We start from the raw sequence: 12,703 nt of genomic DNA, 5'->3' as shown, positions 1-12,703 counted from the left end.
ACAGTACTTATGCAAACTCCAGTCATTTCAAACTAGAAAGTGAAAGAGTAAAGCCTAAGGCAACATTTTCACTTTAATGCCATCATCACATCCTCAAAACGCCTTTGACAACTGTTTTATAAAATAGGACTTCCAAACAGATCTGAAAGCAAAGACAGAAGGAAAACGCATAGCTGCATTTTCATTTTGGGGTCTACTTACTAATTTTCTGATCTGGGGACCCTTTCCAAGCCTGCTTATTTCCATAATGAGGATTATAATAGCACCCAAGGTAATAGATGTTTTGAGAAATAAATGAGGCAGACCATGTAAAGCGCTTAGCGTCAGGCCAGAACATTACACAGTGCTGGATAAACCATAGTTTCTTTTATTACTAGCAGGCCCTTAGTGTAATAGAGGAAGAGGAAACATTTCTAAAGGCAGAGATCTAGATTCTGGTCCCATCAATCACTCTTCATCTGGGAGCCTTGGGCAAATCATTTGATCCCTTTTAAAGTTATTTCCCACATCCACAAACCAGGTGGTTGAGTGAAAATAACTCAAACTTTTTTTCCAATGAAAAAAATACTTAAGATGTTAATAACACTAACCCATCAAAGGAATCACACAGGGAAACCTAAAATTGGGTTCCTATTCACTATCCTCAAGTTTACAGACATAAAAAGTAACATATTTATAACAGGCATCATTACTCAGAAAACATGACATGTCTCATTTCAAATATGATTAGCAAGTTGGTATTTAACAAGTGTGAATTAATCGTTAATATATAAAACACAGAATACCAAGACTGTTTTTAAAAAGAATTGTTTATTTACTGGACCTGGGGCAGATTAGATACACAACCAATTTTAAATGTACATCTTTTAACTCAATTTTGAAGTGTTTTCACACACACACGCACACAAATTGGCATGCAACAGTTGTCCTAAGGTAAAACACAGTCACCTTAAACTGTTGCAAGTATTTTCACCCAAGGTTGAAAAATTGTTTATCCTGAACATGAAAACCTGTAACAAATTTAAATTAATTATATAAAACTCGTTACTTGTAGGTTTTCCCCTTGCAAAGATCCAAAACAAATGTACAAGTAATCAATATACATCAGTCACAACATAATCCTGGATCATCCCCACACCAAAACTAGATGCTCCTTTAATTTTAAACCCATCATCAGAGGCCAAGAGAAAGTCATTTCGTTTTATACAAAATTCACATGTGCCAAAAAAAGAAAGACCCAAGAAAAACAAAAACAAACACCCTAGTACTGACAGTAATGCTCAGTACACTAATTAAACAGTGGCCAAAATGCCACTGATCAAAAATAAAATAGTGGCTGTATATCACTGCAAAGAAATCCAAGAGGCTTTTAACCCTTTGGCTTCACAAATCCAGATTTTTCCAATTATGTGAATGCATACCTCCTCCGTGCCAAGAGTAGAGAAAGTGGATGTGCCAGCATAGAAAGAAAAAGAACCACCGTTCGCTGCAACACCCAGAGAATTGGCTTTAATAGAGACTTCTTACAAGGTTAGGCAGAAACCAAAAAATGGTTATTAGCTGCTTGTGTCAACAATTTTAAGTGGAGGTGATTGAGTTCTAAGCAAAGTAAAACTTTAAAGGGGAAAAAGGTTGTTGGTTTAAGTCTTATCTTTAAAGCAAAAACAAGACAGACAAAGTATAAAAGTACCAACCTAGTAGCATCCTCTAGTCATAGAGCTCTGCCATTAGGCTGGATAGAACATGTCAAGATTCAGATTGTTGTTTCTGATAAGGACTCAACAACAAAATGAACCTTTAATGACTTGAACTGCAGGATAAGGGATCCCAAGAATGCAGTCATTTTTAGTAAAGTACTATCAGTAAAGTACTATCCTGAACAAACTGCATTTTACTATGAAAACAAAAGGAAAGAAGATATAATAAGGACTATACACCTAATTCCACTTACAGTGTTTGAGTTCTGGAAGGACCTGTATATGGAGAAAGAACTGAAATATGAAATCATGCCAATCACATGTCAAATTTTCACTGTAACTTTCCTAAAAAAGTGTTTTCCCCCAATTTCTATTAATCACAAAGAAACAGAAGCTGTGAATGTACAGTTTAGAAAATAAAAACATAGAAACTAATGACATTATTATGACCAAGATGTCTGGTAAACAGTGAATTATGAGTTTCAGATCATCAGGAAAAGGCTTTTTAAACAACCCTCCGGACTTCAAAAAATCTCTTCAGGTAGTAGATCTGTCCCAATGTCATGGCAACTAGAACAAGAGCTTCAAAGAAGGACCAAAGGACCACTCTGCTGTTTGTGTTGTCATTGACTGTTGAGGACAAACAAACAAACAAAATTTAACAAAAAGAAAGAAAGAAAAAAACAGCATAGGCATCATAAATTATCCCCTATTCTTAACTCAATGTGAGAGTAATACTTCACACAACACTCACAATACTCTAAATACCTCTGTCTTTTGTCCCCAAGCAACTTAACGAACTTAGAAGCAGAGAACTTTAGATCTAGATGAGACCTTAAAGATTCATGGAGTTCAGTCAAGCCCAATCTGATTATGCATGAGAAAAGAGAGGACAAGTGACCTGCCTAAGGTCACAGTCTAGGGTTAAAACCCAATCCAACACATTAGAAAGTCCCTGCATTACAATCCTTTTTGCTGAATCAGAAAATTGACTTAAAAAAAAAAATCAAGAGATTATTTCAAGATCACAGAGTTAACCAAAAAGCACTACCTACCAAGTCAAAATGTGTCAGTCTAAGTGCCTTTCTCTTTAAGCATTTATCCAATAAATATTTACTGAGCACTACGTACAGTACTTAGCATCTGCTCTAGATGGTGAGGTTTCTCAGTTTCATGGACCAGTACTGGCAGCTACTACTAGACAAACCTGTACTAGTCTCATGATTTACCCCATTTTTAAGCTAAGAATTTGATCATCAAAGGAACAGCCGTGACTATATTATTTTATTCCGCTCAATTTATATCCCATTCTTTCAACTTCCTGATCAAATTCCTTAACTTTTTAAAAGCACTGGGTAGTTTCTGATTTTTCTGCAAATGGCCAATACTAAAAACAATAATAATGAGCAATACAGTAATATAGATGAAAAACTGTCCTATTTTTAGATGTATGTATACCATTTATTAAAAGATAAACTAGAATTGCAATAAATACTGGACTGATGATCACTCAAAAAGAAGTGAAAAGCAATTAAATGTTTCCAGAAAGATAACTTGTAGTTATTCAAAAAAGTGGGGTTTTTTTCCAGACTAAAAACAGACACATGCCCAAGAACATTAACTAGAACTCTAAAAACCACCAACACTTACATTTTAGTGCTAATTCCATGGCATGAAGTTTATTTCTGCTGCAAACTTAGTAACCAATTTCTAGCATAACTGAATGACTAGCATCTTAAAATTTTTGTCTAAAAGGGGAATGGCTGAGTAAACACTTCAAAATATTAAGCAACCACATAAAAAGAAGTATTTATCTCTCCCTTCACTTATAGAAAAATGCATCTTTAAGCTTAAATAGAACACACTGAAGCATACTAACATAGGAAAGTAACCATCTAGGAAAATTTGTGTATATAAGACGCTGTTCTCTTGCCATTCACACATTAGCCTGATCTAAAAGCAACACAGAGCTATTACAATACCGTAGTGTAAAAAAAAGTCTCATTAGAGCCATCTCTGAGAAGCCAGTGTTATAGGAAGATGTACAAATAACAAACAACATTGTGGGAACTATTTGATTTGTGAAGTTAAACTGAATGTCTAAAATTCTACTTTGTTTGTGAAACAAATACAAGAGTATCTCCATTCAAATTAACGACGAGAGAATAAGGTTGGATGTCCCCATAGACTGGAAGACTGGTGCTTCCTCTGGCTGCTGTGTTCCCAAGAACCTCCTATTTCCTTAAAGCCACCTGGCCTGAACTACTTAAACTACAAAGCAGTGAAAACTCTGAGTCCTCACACTTTGTTCACTGCCCTTCTCATCCCAGAATGGGCTGGCCCCCACCTGGGAGCAAAATAACCAACAGGTAAGGGAGAGAAGGTAGGGATTCCAGAGGGTGAGGAGATCAAGAGTGCAGGCAAGGAGAAGGAATCATGGTGGAAGAGGCAAGAGAGTATGCATAAAAGCCTTGGTCCATCTCAGGCCCCATTCCATCCCAAAAAAGGGAGAACAGAGGCACTTCTCCAGTCTGTTACATTTACTCATTATTCTCCCAAGGACAGGTGAAGTCTGCACTCTAGGTCTTAAAGGGGCCTTTCCATCCGCAGCAAGAATAGATGTAAGAGGGTGGGAAGAACAGAAATCACATCTTGAAGAAATTCAACCTGTTCTTATCTATTTGAGTCGCTCTTCTCTCCACTCCCTACCCCAACTTCAAAACAAAGATTCCAGACATAAGCCACTTTACATTTACAGACGAGCTTGCTCCCAGTGAGGTCTATCCCCAAGGACAACATGGAGGATGAAGATACTGAATGGGTGCGGACCTGGATCTAAAATATGGTCATCTGGTCTGTGGGTCAATATGGTACCTCTTAATTTTAAATGCAAAACCAACATAATTAATGCTACATCCTGGGCTAAAACAGGCTCTTGCAACCTAAGATGGGATTCCAATTATCAATGTTTCTGAAGACTAATACATTCTCAATTCCCAGTTTACAAACTTGGGAGCCCAAACTGATCTTCACCTGGTGAGTACCTCTATTCATGGTTTAATGCTTTCTATTTTAACTAGACTAAACATTAGGTTTTAGAAGAACAGCTAAGCCTCAGCATATAACATTTACCACACTGGCACAAAAGTTTCAGATGTGTGATTTAAAACCAATGCAATACCACAGGGAACTCTGTTCAATGTTATGTGGCAGCCTGGATGGGAGGGGAGTCTGGGGGAGAATGGATACATGTATATGTATGGCTGAGTCGCTTTGCTGTGCACCTGACACTATCACAACTTTGTTAATCGGCTATACTCCAATATAAAATAAAAAGTTAAAAAAAAAAAGCAATATCCATTTTTCAGTGTTTTTCCCTTCTGCTTTACGAAAACCATTAGCTTACTCCCTAGCTGACCATACATTTTTTTAAACTCTTAAGGTTTGGTTCAGAATGAATGTCCCAATAATAAACTAGTCTAGTACAAAGTTCTACAAAGAAACATGTATACTCAAAAAATATCTTTGCATAGATGTTTTTTTTAAGTCAATATTTTAGTATGTTTATGTTTGCAAAATTTCCAAATGAGGAAAATACAAGCAAGCTCTTGGGTAATACACCATCACCAATTCACGGCCCCCAGACACAGCCCCCAGTCAAATCATTAACTCACTTGCTCTGTGTATTCTCTCCCGAACTTCCATGTATTCCTGTTCATGCTTTACAGCTGTCATTGCCACTGCGAGCTCATTAATCATTTCTTCTAGCTTGTTCTGGTGAGCTACAAACGGATGTGAAAACAGATTAGCTCATACTTGGCAATCTCTTTCTGAAAAGCAGTAAAAAAAAAAAAAAAAAAAAAAAAAAAAAAAAAACCAAAAACTTCCTCCAGAGAAGGCATACAAAAGAAGCTATTTTCTTTTAACTTTTTAAAATTTATTTATTTTATTTATTTTTGGCTGCGTTGGGTCTTTGTTGCTGCGCACGGGCTTTCTCTAGTTGCGGCGAACGGGGGCTACTCTTCGTTGCGGTGCACGGGCTTCTCATTGTGGTGGCCTCTCCTGTTGCGGAGCACGGGCTCTAGGTGCGCAGGCCTCAGCAGTCGTGGCACACGGACTCAGTAGTTGTGGCTCGTGGGCTCTACAGCACAGGCTCAGTAGTTGTGGCGCACAGGCTTAACTGCTCCACGGCATGTGGGATCTTCCCAGATCAGGGCTCAAACCCGTGTCTCCTCCATTGGCAGGCAGATTCTTAACCACTGTGCCACCAGGGAAGCCCCAAAAGAAGCTATTTTTAAGAAATGGCTCAGACATCATTTTGGACCACTGATGACAATTTAATTCTCAACGCATTTTTTCAAGTTCATTCCCAGTAGAGAAACCCTTTTCAGAGTAGGAAACATACTACACAACATTTACTAACTAAAGGACTACAACCCTAAGAAATGTCTTCCAAGGAATTCCTAACTTAAGTTCACTAAACTCACTGCTAACCATAGTGGAGAAAATAAAAAGACTGGCGGGGGGGGTGGGGAGGAGGTGCCACAAAACATAAAATAAACAAAACCCTAATAATAATCCTATAAATAATGATATTTAAACTAAATCAAAATCTACTCTTAAAAAATCATATAACTCTAATGTTAATTTAGGAGTAGTATCAAAACTGACTTTTAATCTTTATGAAGCTGAGCAGAGAAAAACATGAAGATGCTCTGAGGAAAATCCACACCAACTCAACATTCTTCTATTATAGTCAAAGCAATAATTTCACTACAGTGGGAAACAGCAGGCACTGCAAGTGAAGAAACAAGCTCTCAGCCACGCAAGGTTTAAAAGCAGGTATTCTCTTTAGCAAGGTAAACTAACAGTTCTGAAAAATAAGTGTATGCTTCTACGTAATGCTGTATTATGACAATGAACAAACAGGTATGAAAAACATATACCACAAGGGAAGACTGCATCGGAGGGGTTTCTTCAGGACTGCCCAAGATTGGGCCTCATCTTGAATTCCAAGATAATTCCACAGATAACCCTACATTTCTTAAGAGAAACCAAGAGCCTCTACCATTTTAAGGTAGTTGGGCTGGAATCACAAATGATCCCTCACTAGCTTCATGTGAAAAGCCCAGGCACTAGGTGGAACCTTTAGAGAAGGGTTTCTCAGGAGAAGCACTATGGACATTCTGGACCACATAATTCTTTGTGGTGGGAAGCTGTCCAATGCATTGTACAACCACCAACCCAGCCATGAGAATCAAAAATGTTTCCAGATACTGCCGAATGTCCCCTGGGGGGCAAAAATCATCCTAACCTGAGAACCACTGCTTTAGAGGAAAGCTTGATTTTATAGCTGCCATTCACTGATATTAACAAGCAAAAGCGAGAATTTTAAATATCGTGTTAAAAGATTTAAGAAGAGTATTCACATTCATCAGCCAACATTTTCTGACTATTTAGAAAGGACTAATTTCCAGAAAATGAACAAAGTCAAAGCCCTTCAAAACTCCTAATTCTCCTTGAGAATTAGCCAAGTCCTGAACTGCAAATGACCCTGGAAAGCAAGCACAGAAATTTCTTAGTAGTATGATTCTCTAAATTCTATAGATTTCAACACCTAAAAACAGTTCACCTTCTTTATGTAAATACTCTACTAAGTGCTCACTATCTAGGGCAAATGATATCACATTAATACTATGAAGTACTATTAAAACTACTACTACTACTACTACTACTACTAGTTTCCAAAAATCCTGAAATGTACTGTGCCCAAAAAAAAAAAAAAAATCCTTACATGCTGGTTCCTGGTAAGCAATTTATCCAGAAGAATCAATTTAGGGTTCACTGCTGGTCAGCTGAGGAATAAAAATTAATCCAACTGCAACATATGTCTGACAAAGCTTTTGTCACCTTATCTAGACATGGCTCCTAGAACTGCATTTCACATCTAACCAAGTTTCAAATGACCTAACCTGTATCTCCTGTAACCAAATAGAAAACCACCAAAAAACAACCACTCTAAATCTCTAAATTAGCTGTAGGGTTTTTTTTTTAACTAAGAGAAAAAACACTCTCATGCTAACAAACTGAGGTTAGAAAGAAGGAAAGCAGAAATTAGACAGTAGCCAACAAAAATATGCAGAAGGACAGGATGCTGTCAAAAATCAATCCACATACCATCCCAGGTATCTCCACCACCTGAAGAAAAGTGTAAGATATAAACACACACATACAAAAAGTTTAGCTAAACTAGTCATGTATACAAATGAGCAACTAAAAATGTATATACCAGAATAAGCAAATTAACAGAACAAACAACCTAAGACACATGTAACCTACATGCTTATAAGAGCACAAGTGACTAAGCTGCCTGAAATGGCAATTGTAAAGAAGTAAAATATAAACATGAACCTCCCATAACTTCTTTTTGTTAATTAGGAGATTTCGATAAATAAAAAGTATTATTTCACAAAAGGTTTTTGATCATAAATACAGTCAGAGAACCTAAAATATCAAACACTCCACTCAGGTGGATAAAATGTACAGAATTAATATTAACTCTTAGAATGTGTTATCAATCTTCTGAATGTTCATCTCACCTTCTGTTTCCATGTCTTGTCCTTTGGGGGCCTCCCCAATATCAATGGTGAACATCACTATCTTTGGAGTCATGGTGGACATCCTATTGCTAAAACAAAACTTATATGTTCCATCCATGTGAGCAGCAAATGTGTATTTCCCACTGGACTCCCGGTCTCCTTTATAAATTCCTTTATTATCAGGCCCTGTAATCTGGAAGCAGGAGAGAAACGCGTGAGATAGCTCAAAAGATTTAAAATCGTAAGTGATGTCTGTTGGCAACAGAACATTCTCTAAGAAAATGTAACCTGCCGTTGGCTCCACTTCAGTTACTGACAGTAACCTCTTTCGGCTGCAGTTCTCCCATTTAAGAAACAAGGCTCTCCGAACACCTTTCAACTGTACATTTGTCTATGTGACAACATTTGTCTTATTTGTCCAACTTAAACGTAAACCCCTCAGAAACACACCTTACACTTGTCTTCAAGTGGCCCAACACCACCAACAAACAGGCAAATATGTAGCTGTTAATATCAAAACCAGAAAAAAATAAATCTCTTTAAAACTAAGAATTTTGAGCAAGCTACACATCTAGGTTTTCCTGATTGATCTGCCGGTAAAGGAATCTGCTTCATCTGAGATGCCTAAAGGTCTAAGGGAAAGGACTAAGTTGGAAATTGGGAGCCCCATGTTCTCACCCCAGTGTGTTACCCCACTGTTAGGCCTTGCTCAAGTCAGTTCCTCTGATGAAGCCCGTGCCACCTGTAAAACGTGCAGACTGAAATAGTTGATGTCTTAAGATCTTAGCTAATTTTAACAGTCATTCCTTCCGTCATCTCCTTAATTCTGGACTTCACTTGTTTTGTGCGATTTATGTCCCACTCAGTTGATGGTCACTGTCAGATGGAAAATCCTTAGACCCAATTAATCATACTAATAGGTGAATTTAAATAGTAATTACATCTGGTTTCCTAAAAAGAAAGTCAAAGGCGAGTCATTCCCTGAACTTAAAAATAGACACAGGAGAAATTTTAGGGACTGCTAGTTTCTTAAAGTAATTTTCCGTTTTCTCCAGATACTACGCTGCAGTCACTTCTAAACTGCATGACCCAACTCCACTCTCCTAGTCATGAGATGGCTAAACGAGGTATCCGGAGGTTTGTGTAAGAACGAGTTAACTCGGGTGAAAAAATAAAGGCAAACACAACGTGAACGTCTGCCTAGCACTCCTCCATAGCTTCCGATTTACTTTTTCAGAAGTTTCCATGCCACGTCTCAACTTTAATTTGCGCTATGAAGGGAAGCAGCTGATGACCGGATCGAGACCTGCCACTAGCTAAACGCGACTGTGAAACGCCTCCTGGGCCCGGAGCTGACACGCGGCGCCTGGTCGACAAAGCTCGGCGAGAGGTTCCAAGGGGAACACGCCGTTCAAGCTGAGAATCCAAAGCAACCACGCAACGGCTCCGTATCCCGAGCGGAGCCCGGAATCCGGGCGGGCGCGGGGAAAAGGACCGTTAGGGGGTCGCCGGGTGGCGGCTCGGGCCCCTCCCAGTACTCGGACAGCGGCCTCCGTGTCCCGCTCCCCCCGCGGGCCCCGGGTGCCGACAACCCCCGAGCGGCCGCGCGACCCCGCCTCGGCCGCGGGCAACGCGCCCGCACCTCCACGTCGATGTCCAGGAAGCCGCCCTCGGCCACCTCGAAGATGAGGCCCATCTTGGTGCCCGAGGTGACCCGCTCGAAGAAGCACTCCTCGGCATGCGCGTCGATGCTGACGAAGTAGCCCGAGGCCGTGGCCAGGAGGGCGGCCAGGAGCACCAGCAGCTCAGCGAGCGTCACCATGGTGGGGCTGGGGCCGAAGCCAGGACCGGGACTGCGGCCTCCAGAGCCGCCGTCACCGCTGCCACCGCTGTCGTCTCAGCCGCCGCCACCTCAGCTCCGCCCCTTCCGGCTGCGCCACCCGAGGGGGCTGATGCGGGCGCCGTGGATTGGTGGGCGCCAGTTGCTGCCACGTAACGGACGCACGGCGGCCGCCGAGGGACAAGGCGGCTCTGCGCGGCCCGAGCCTGGACGGTGGCTCCGAAGGACCAGAAACCATCGTCCGTATCCCTATCCCCGTTCGCGTACAGCCTAAGTTTCCGTGAAGCACACTAGAAAGCGGTAGTATCCAGGAACCTCTTCTGCCCCATGCACGACCTTCTTAGGATTATCCACAAAGACGGCGAAAGATTTGGAGGCAGCAATAGAAGTGGAAGGAGGAATGGGGCTGAAGCCAAGGACTTGAGATTTTATGTTAGCCTTCCTCACCTCGCAACAACCGACTGGGGAAGGATGGGGACGGGTATAGACTGGGAAGGGGCACGAGGAAACCTACTGCGATGTTGGAAATGTTTTATATCGCCACCTAAATGATGGGTACATGAGTGTTTACGTACGCTTTTTTTAAAACTCAGGAAGCTGTATACTTAAGAGTAATGCTCCGTATTTTACTGTATGTATATAATGCAACTACAAAAAAACAAAAAAAACTTTACCTTGTCTACATGCTCCAAAATTAGAAGTCTCTCACCTCCCCAAAGTCTTGCTGACACCCCACACCCCTTTAGCTCTTGCCAGCTACTAAGACAATTTTTTTCCAGTCTTTGCCTCCTGGCATACTCCTACTCATCCCTCAAAACCCAACTCAGATGGCCTTTCCAGACCTCCTTCTGCCAAATACTAGACCCCTTCCTCTGTGTTTACAAGGCAGATTTGTGCCTACTGAGTTATCGTTATTTACCAGTCTGTGTCACTCATGAGGCACTAGTCCTGGCATGTCTGTACTATGCTCTTAGGCTGTAGCATAGGGCCACAAAAAACCTCACTCATGACATGTTAGCTGACATATCAAGTTCACTGAACTGGCCTGAAGATGAGATATGGATTGTTACTCCAGTGTTGCACATAGCTGTGTGACCTTAATTATGTTCCATCACCTCTCTGAACCTTAATTTCCCTATCTATAAAAAATGTGCCACCACATTCTTTGCTTATCTGGTAAAGTTGTCATGAGGATCTGGGACGCTTTGTACATAAATGTGCTGTGCAAGTTTGAGGGATTATTTCTTCAAAGGCTATCAGGCAATAGGGGGCAGTAGTGGCCCAGTATCCAGTTTCCCACTCAGGTGTCAAGAAACAGGTGCAGCTTGGGTGATGGAAGGTTCCTGGCTGTGACAATGTGTTACTGAACTCAGAGTTCTAGTAATGGTCCCCTGATTCCCCACCTTGCAAAAGGCCCTGCTTTTCCTGGCAGGTCAGTTCCATAATGTTATCCTGGCAGCCTTCACTGGAGGGAGGCTCAGCCTAGAGCTTGCTTCTCCAGCCTCACCAGCCCATTTAGAAGCCACTATTTCCCTATAGTAAATCTCTTTCTGCTTGTACCTTAAGAGGTTTCCTATTAAAGTGAAATAAACTGACAAATATAGCCTTTTTTACTTCCCAAGCAACCCAACTCTGTAGAAAAGTACCAAGAACAATTCTGTTTTTATCTGGATGTTAAATGTTCATTTTCATTTTCAAACTGATTAAATAACATTCTAACTCCACTTGTCAGGGATTTAAAATGTGGACACTTAGCATCTCAGTGGACCACAGTGAATTGTATATTATGGGGGTTTTATTATGTAAGTCATGGGACCCAAATCCAAATGCCTTCAGGGATCAGGCAGTTTATATGAGATGGTATCAGCTTAAGGCAATAGGGAGTAGGGAGGAGTGTGGCAAACTGAAGCATAGATGCTGTATCTAAATACATTCCACTCCAATTTTTGAAAACATGGTGGTGGCCAAACCAAAGATGCAGCCAGAAGTCATCTATAAATTTATATGTTATAAAAGTAATGGTGCTATCAAAAATTGGAAAAGAGACAAAAGTAATCACAAACTATAAAATCTATCAACTACATGGTATATTTTCTTCTTTGCCCAGGTTTTTCTTTTTAGCACCCTTGTCATAATTACTCATCAAGTATCTTTCAATAATATTTCAGGATCTGAAGACAAATTAATTCAAAGAACTACAGGCTCTCAGGATTTGTCAGGTCACCCGCAGAGTTGTTCAGCCATCACCAGTCTAGTTCCAAAACATTTCATCACCCAAAAAGAAATGCTGACTTATTAGCAGTCATACCCCATTCCCCATACCGCCCCCCACCCCAGGCTGATCTCCTTTCTGTCTCTGTGGGAGGAAATCATACAATATGTGGCCTTTTGTGACCAGCTTCTTTCACCCAGCATAATGTTTTCAAGGTTCATCCATGTTGTAGCCTGTGTCCGTATACCATTCCTTTCTATGGCAGAACAATACTGTATTATGTGGATAGACCATATTTTGTTTACCCATTCACCCATTGATGGACATTGGGTTGTTTCCACTTTTTGGCTATTAT

The 12,703-nt window shown here is 40.5% G+C and overlaps 1 protein-coding gene across 1 annotated transcript; it reads right to left on the bottom strand.

Moving 5' to 3' along the window:
* Nucleotides 1-796: 796 nt before the first annotated feature.
* Nucleotides 797-10,211, bottom strand: TMED2 (transmembrane p24 trafficking protein 2). The gene is made up of 4 exons (XM_082853473.1): nucleotides 9,939-10,211; nucleotides 8,297-8,489; nucleotides 5,372-5,479; nucleotides 797-2,327 (listed from the first exon to the last, which is right to left on the bottom strand). Exons 1-4 carry the CDS (start codon nucleotides 10,116-10,118, stop codon nucleotides 2,203-2,205), a joined length of 606 nt encoding a protein of 201 aa, XP_082709599.1. The 5' UTR covers nucleotides 10,119-10,211; the 3' UTR covers nucleotides 797-2,202.
* Between the last annotated feature and the right edge of the window lie 2,492 nt (nucleotides 10,212-12,703).

The sequence above is a fragment of the Leucopleurus acutus genome (genome assembly GCF_964270905.1).
Source record: "Leucopleurus acutus genome assembly, chromosome: 13".
NCBI lineage: Eukaryota > Metazoa > Chordata > Mammalia > Artiodactyla > Delphinidae > Leucopleurus > Leucopleurus acutus.
This window is presented reverse-complemented; position numbering and strand designations above follow the sequence as displayed.

Bases quoted from the DNA above. Each gene is read 5' to 3' on its own strand.
- TMED2 (XM_082853473.1), bottom strand. From the start codon at position 10,118: ATGGTGACGCTCGCTGAGCTGCTGGTGCTCCTGGCCGCCCTCCTGGCC. The intron at 5,480-8,296 runs GTGAGATGAACA...ATCCGTTTGTAG, and splicing joins ACAAGACATGGAAACAGAAG to CTCACCAGAACAAGCTAGAA. The intron at 2,328-5,371 runs GTGAGTTAATGA...TGTCCTCAACAG, and splicing joins GGAGAGAATACACAGAGCAA to TCAATGACAACACAAACAGC.